The sequence below is a fragment of the Tenrec ecaudatus genome, chromosome 13, assembly GCF_050624435.1.
Source record: "Tenrec ecaudatus isolate mTenEca1 chromosome 13, mTenEca1.hap1, whole genome shotgun sequence".
Taxonomy (NCBI): Eukaryota; Metazoa; Chordata; class Mammalia; order Afrosoricida; family Tenrecidae; genus Tenrec; species Tenrec ecaudatus.
In genome coordinates this window covers 19,628,322-19,635,133 of record NC_134542.1, presented here as the reverse complement: position 1 = coordinate 19,635,133, position 6,812 = coordinate 19,628,322, and the positions used below count along the sequence as shown (strand labels likewise).

General features: G+C 61.5%; 1 protein-coding gene across 1 annotated transcript; it reads left to right on the top strand.

Annotated features, from left to right (window-relative positions):
- Nucleotides 1-767: 767 nt before the first annotated feature.
- CDK5R2 (cyclin dependent kinase 5 regulatory subunit 2) lies at nt 768-1,877 on the top strand. The gene has a single exon (XM_075530077.1). It carries the CDS (start codon nt 768-770, stop codon nt 1,875-1,877), a length of 1,110 nt encoding a protein of 369 aa, XP_075386192.1.
- Nucleotides 1,878-6,812: the final 4,935 nt, after the last annotated feature.

Genomic DNA, 6,812 nt, shown 5'->3' with positions numbered 1-6,812 from the left:
CCTCAGCTGTGAGGAGTCAGGCCACCAAACGGGCGGGTTCGGGCACGTGTGAGGGTCTTGCTGCTCTCAGAGCCAGGGCCGGGGTGCTGAGAATGACCTGAAGGAAGGTCCTCCCCGTCCCGCCTACACAAGCAGGCGTCTGCCACACAGTGGCCTTGTGGGGAAGGCGAGGCCCGGCAGCTCAAGCAGTTCGGCCCCGGCGCCTGAGGGCAGTCGCTGTCCACGCTGCCCCTCACTCACCAACACACAGAAACGGGAGGGGGGGAGAGGGTGTCCCCAGAGCGTCTGGGTCTTCGTATCCCAGGGCATCAAAACAAGATGACCCAGTGCCTTACGAGCTTCATGAGGGGAAAGGGAACAGCCGTCCCTTCCCCGCGCTGACTTGAGGGGGCGCCCCTGCGACCACCGCCGCCTTCTCCCCCTTTCCTTAGGACCCGAAACCAAGGGTGGGAGCCGGGGCGGGACCTGAGTTGGCAGGAGGGATGCGATTGGTGGGAGGAGCTGCCCGTCGGGAGGGCAGCTCGGGCGCGGATTGGTTGCGCGCGGCGGGCGCGGCGCGGCGCGGCGAGGGCAGGGCCGCGGGGTGGGGCGGGCGCTGCAGCTGGCGCAGCTCAGACTCCGGCCGCCGCCGCCGCCGCCGCGCAGCCGAGCACCGCCTTCGCGCCAGTCCCCGCGCCCCGGCCGGGCCAGGCCCCCCACCGCCGGGTCCCCGCGGGCTGCAGCAGCGGCGGTTCCCGCCGGGGCCCGGGGCCGGCCCGCTCTGCACGATGGGCACGGTGCTGTCCCTGTCCCCCGCCTCCTCGGCCAAGGGCCGGAGGCCCGGCGGGCTGCCAGAGGAGAAGAAGAAGGCGCCGCCCGCGGGCGACGAGGCGCTGGGGGGCTACGGCGCGCCGCCCGCCGGCAAGGGCGGCAAAGGCGAGAGCCGGCTCAAGCGGCCGTCCGTGCTCATCTCGGCGCTCACCTGGAAGCGCCTGGTGGCCGCGTCCGCCAAGAAGAAAAAAGGCAGCAAAAAGGTGACGCCCAAGCCGGCGACCACGGGCCCCGACCCCCTGGTCCAGCAGCGCAACCGCGAGAACCTCCTGCGCAAGGGCCGGGAACTCCCCGACGGCGGCGCCGCCAAGCCTCTGGCCGTCCCCGTGCCCACGGTGCCCGCGGCCGCCGCAGCCGCCTGCGAGCCGTCGTCGGGCGGCAGTGCCGCCGCCGCGCCGCCGGGCTCGGGCTCGGGCTCGGGCCAGCCGCCGCCGCCCCCGCCGCCCCCAGCCCTGCAGGCCGCGCCGCCGGTGCCTGGGGGCTCGCCGCGGCGGATCGTGGTGCAGGCATCCACCGGCGAGCTGCTGCGCTGCCTGGGCGACTTCGTGTGCCGCCGCTGCTACCGCCTCAAGGAGCTGAGCCCGGGCGAGCTGGTGGGCTGGTTCCGCGGCGTGGACCGCTCGCTGCTGCTGCAGGGCTGGCAAGACCAGGCCTTCATTACGCCCGCCAACCTGGTGTTCGTGTACCTGCTGTGCCGCGAGTCGCTGCGCGGGGACGAGCTAGCGTCGGCCGCCGAGCTGCAGGCCGCCTTCCTCACCTGCCTCTACCTCGCCTACTCCTACATGGGCAACGAGATCTCCTACCCGCTCAAGCCCTTCCTGGTGGAGCCCGACAAGGAGCGCTTCTGGCAGCGCTGCCTGCGCCTCATCCAGCGGCTCAGCCCGCAGATGCTGCGGCTCAACGCCGACCCCCACTTCTTCACGCAGGTCTTCCAGGACCTCAAGAACGAGGGCGAGGCCGCTGCCGCCGGCGCCGGGGGCCCCCCGAGCGGGGCCGCCCCCTCCTCCGCCGCCAGGGACAGCTGTGCGGCCGGAGCCAAGCACTGGACTATGAACCTGGACCGCTAGGGACGCCCGGGGCCGCGCCCGTCCCCCGCCCCGGCCCCGACACACTCCCGAGCCCCCGGGACTGCCACGCCGCCGCTGTCGCTGCGCCCCGCGCGGGGCAGAGAACAGCCAGTCTGGACCTGCAAGGGAAGCTGGAGGCCTGGACGCCGGTGGGGAGAGGGGAGATGAGCGAGGGGATGGACCCTAGCCTCATCTTTTCTGTCTGTGTCCCCATCACCCCATCTTTGTCGAGGGGTGGGGGACTTCCTTGCTGTGCGTGTCTGTAGACCCTTCTCCCTGGGTTTTGTCCCCTTTCTCGCCTCCTCCAGTTCTTCCAGCTCCAGTCTCCCTCCCACTCCTTGCCTTTCTCCCTGTCCGCACCCTCCTCGCCCTCCCTGGGCCCCGTTTCTCCTCCTGCACCTTCCTGGGCATCTCCCCTTTGGGGTCGTTTCTCCTCCTCCCCTGTCCAGTGTCACCATTTTCTCTCCTGTCTGCCTCCCCACCCCACCGGTGTCCCTCTCCATTTCTTCCCCACCCCCCAAGACGAAAGGGGACCGTTAGTTTTACATTTGGATCCACTGAGGTGGGGCTGGGGGCGGGCAGACACCCACCAGGAGGGTCCCTTACCCCATCCCTACCGCGTCTATTTTCTACGTGTTGCATGCCGGGAGTTGGGGGGGAAGGCGGGTGCCGGCTTCCGAAGGCTAAGGTTTGGGGCTGAATCAACCTGGAAGAGCTCCTGGAGGCGGCGGCGGCGGCTCCCCTGCAGACGAGTGGGAGTAAGACATCTCTGGGGGAGGGGCGCCTCTCTTCCTTATCCCTAGTGTCCCCCGCCTTTTTAATTTATTTGATTGTTTCAGGGGGGAGGGGGGAGGGGTGGGGTTGAGAGCTGTTCGAGGTGCTGAGCCCGGGTCAGGCCGGATTCCTCTCGGGAGGGGACCAGGGTATGGGTTGGGCCTGGGGCCGTGTCCAAGGTGCCAATGATGCGGGCTGACGGCGTGGGCCGTACTGTCTGTCCGTCTGTCCCAGAGAGAACTATAAAGCGCTAGAAGCGCCTGCAGATGGTTCTGCACCGGCCTTTCTTTGGGTCCTGGGAGGGCAGGAGGGAGCAAGCGAGCGGGCATGAAAATTGGCATGGATTGGTCAGGAGTATGAGAGCTGGGGTGGGGGTGGAGGGCAAGTGGGGAAGGGCAGATCCCTGAGCACTGTTACACTCCCCGCTGCCCCGTGGGCTTCCATTTCTCAAAGTGAGGGCACCCAAGGTGGAGGCTTGACGATGAAGCGAAATCCCTCCCTTCCATTTTGTCTGACCCAGCCACTCATTAATGCCCAAGCCACTTAGTGGCGGAGGGATGAGGACAGCGGAGGTGGTTGCCCCCCCCCCCCCGCGATGGGCCTACTGAGGCAACACTAGCCAGTCATCATTGGTGCCTGTCACTTCCCTCCCTCCCTCCCCACAGCCCAGCCATCCGGTCAAGAGTCCACTCGGGTTTGACGAAGCCTGTGTATCACTCAGGTGGGGCTTGTCAGCCACATTCAGCCTCACGCCCCCACCCCCCCACCCCCGCTGAGCTTTGCAGGTGCTTGAGCTACACGTCCACCTCTGCCCCTGCTACCCCGCATCCCAGGGTCGAAAGAGAAACAGGCTGCCTAGCCTGAGATCCTTGCTCCGTCCCCACTGCCTTCGCCACATGCCTGAGCACCCCTTTTCACTGTCATTGGCCCAGGGTGGCGGCGTTTCCACCGCGGGCCGCTGCCAGGGCTCGGAGTAGCCGGGGAGAGCCGGGCGCGGCCGAGCCCGGGATCTCTGTCCGTGGTGCTGACGGGCGCGCTCCAGCAGGGTGGGGGGCTGCGGCCGCCACCGCCACAGCCACAGCCACCGCCACCGCCACGAGGGCTTCGGGATAATCTGGCAACGAGGACCCAAGAATGTCAGCTCCCACTTGCCCGCTTAAGAGGACAGGATCACCTCTCCCCATGCCAGGGTTCAGCGTCCTTGCACCCGGCACGACGCCGGAAATCCCTGTCCAGATTTGTGAATTGAGTTCCGGGGGGTGGGGGTGGGGGGGAGGTGGGGCGGGGGCAGAGGGGTGGCGGAAGGGAAGGCGGGAGCAACCGCCCATTGGCTGAAATTTGGCGCAGTCAGCGGTGCCGTCATCTCTAGGCTTGGGAGGGGGGAGGTAAGGAGCACTCAGGTCACTCCGCGGCTGTCGCCATAGTAACCAGACTGAGCTAAGGGGGCGGGGCCCCCTCTCCACTCTCCCACCTGGTCTGCCTTATGTAGAGTTAGTTAGCAAGACTACCTGATTAGGATTTCTGGGTTAGGGGAACCCAATGGGGATGGGAAAAAGCCTATAGAGACCCCTTCCAAATGTCCTGCCGCTTGGAGAACTCACCCCAGCCCATAGGCACAGCCTTCTCCGTTACACATACACACACACACACCCTCCAGCAGCCTGTGGCTAGCACTTAGAGACCTAGAATAAGACAAGTCTCAGTTAGTGGTGTCAAATGAAATCTCACTTTCCTTGCACGCCCCAAGGCAGGAGCCAGGGCCCTGATCCGATTAGCGTGAGCATTGGAGGAGGTTCTTCGAGAAGCATTAGCCTCTTGAGTCAAACTTGGTCCGATTCCGGGGGAGAGTGGGGTGAAGGAGAAAGGCTGTCGTCTGAGAAAGGAGGGGTGAAGGGAGAAACAGAATAAGGTGCCCAGCAGTGAATCCGGGAAAGTGAGTGGCGCTGAGGGCGGCGACCACTCAGGCCCAGAGTGCTGGAGGAAGCCCAGCTGAGGTGAAAGGTGCCCTGGGAAAAGGATGTCGCTGGGGGATGGGAGATAAAAACCCAGCAGGAGCCATGACTCAGCACTGCCCAGGAAAGGGGCTGGGGCGAATCTCCCTGCACAGGGCAGGGGTGAGGAAAACAAGTGGGTGGGCAGACAGATAGTAGGCACTCCGACACTCACACTGACACACAACCAAATGCACACGTATTAACCCAAATACAAGCACATACAGAGGCTGTTGGATAGATGAAGGTCTGATTAATCACAGCAGACACCCAATTCCACTTCTCGCTTCCCTGTTCCCTTTCCTGGAGCAGAGGACAAGCTGTCCTGAAAGCATGCTTGCCTGTCCCTGGAATACCTCAGTACCTACTGGGAAAGGAGAAATGGGAAAGGAAAAAAAAAAATCACGGACATGTGGGTTGAGGAGTTGTCATGGCAACTGCTTTGCCTGCCAGGCAGGATGCCCAGCAACCAGAGCATCTGGCAGGATCCAGGAGGATGTCCTATGGCCTCTCCCCACTGGGACCCTGTCTCTGGTGGCCCCAAGGGCATCTCCAGAAGGCTTCTACTCCAGAGACGTGGAAGTGGCCCCTCCAGCCACACTGCCAGCACATTGCCAGTCTGAGGACCTCACTTTCTTTCTGTGCCCCATTTTGTGTGGTATTCCTAAGCCCTTTATAAATTGTTACTGGGTGCTTTCTCCTGAAGAGCCGAAGGGTAGGCTTGAACTGCCAGTCTTTCAGGTAGCCAATATTATGTCCCCAAGGCTCCTTTTACACACCACCCCCGAGTCCCCCACCCTGCCCCCTGCTAAAGAAACCTCACTGCCATCTCGGGTTGATGATCCGCCATTGATTATACACCAGTTTTACAACGTTTTCTGCCAGTGGCCTCAAGACAGCAGGAACGGCCATTTTAAAGACCTATTTCAGACCGTTAAATTCCTGTTCAGCACTTGCCACCTGCCCTGCAAACAAGGTCATCTGTCCCGGCACAGAGTAGCTGGGTGGGTGAGATGTAGAACAATGGTTTGGGTTTAGCGTGGTGCATGGCTGGGTGCATGAGAGTAACTGCAGGATGGCCTCTGACTCAGCTCCCCCTTGACTTTGGTTCATTCCATTGGCCAGGCTGTTAGAGGTGAGAGTGAGAACTGCACGTGTAGGCTGGCCCTGGCTTCTCACCCCACTCCTTATTTCTCACTATTCAGATGGAATGATCTAAGTTTCTGATGTAACACTCCCCACACCCATCCAGTCTGAAGGCTTTATTTATTTATTTTCCCGGATTCTTCTGCCTCTAGCCATGAGCTGTTCCAAGAATCTGCCCACAGCAGTTCATTCCCTCTCTTAAGATGAGGTAGTTAGTTTATCATGCCAACCTGGCTGATAAATACATGTTGTATTAATTGAAGGGCAGAGAGATACGTGGCTTGGTGAGCTTCGTCTTTCTAGTTCTCGGGTCTCTTGCTTTCTGATAGTTGGACCAGTTCCCTGCTGGCAAGGCTCACTTCCTGCAAGACATCCCTGAGGAGAAGCCACATGAACCTACCCTGATGCAGCCCTGGGTGCTGGAGCAGCCGCCTGGAGAGCCCTGCCAGCGCTGAGATGCTTACACGCTCACTGACTCAGCTTTCCTCCTGAAATGGGCATCATTGTGTCTGTTTTGTGAGATGGAGGAGGACTTTGTGGATTGATGTTGAAGATATGGGTTAATGTTGGACTTGTGGGCTTGGGCAGCACTGGGTTGGGATGTTTTCTTGATGTGCACTTACCCTTTATATAAAACTCTCTCTTATCCATGAGTTTCTGTGGATTTGTTTCTCGAAAGCACCCAGACTAACATACGAGATGCCCCTCTTTTCTCCACACTCCCCTCAGCCGCAGCTTCCAGAAACCACAAAAGGCATGTCTCTGTGTGCGTTTTTATAGGTGCTCACCTAAAAGGAAGGGGAGGGACTAAGACACGATTAAACAGGAAATAAAACACGGAAGCACTTCCCTCTGGTGAAAGCCGACTCATAAAGCTAAGTAACCCACACTCACCACCGTCAGATTGGTTCCAACTTATAAGTCAAGCTATCAACTCACGGCCACCGAGTTGAGTCTGACCCACAGCAACCCTGTGGGACAGGGCAGAACTGCCTCTGTGAGTGTCATGATCGCAACTCTTTAC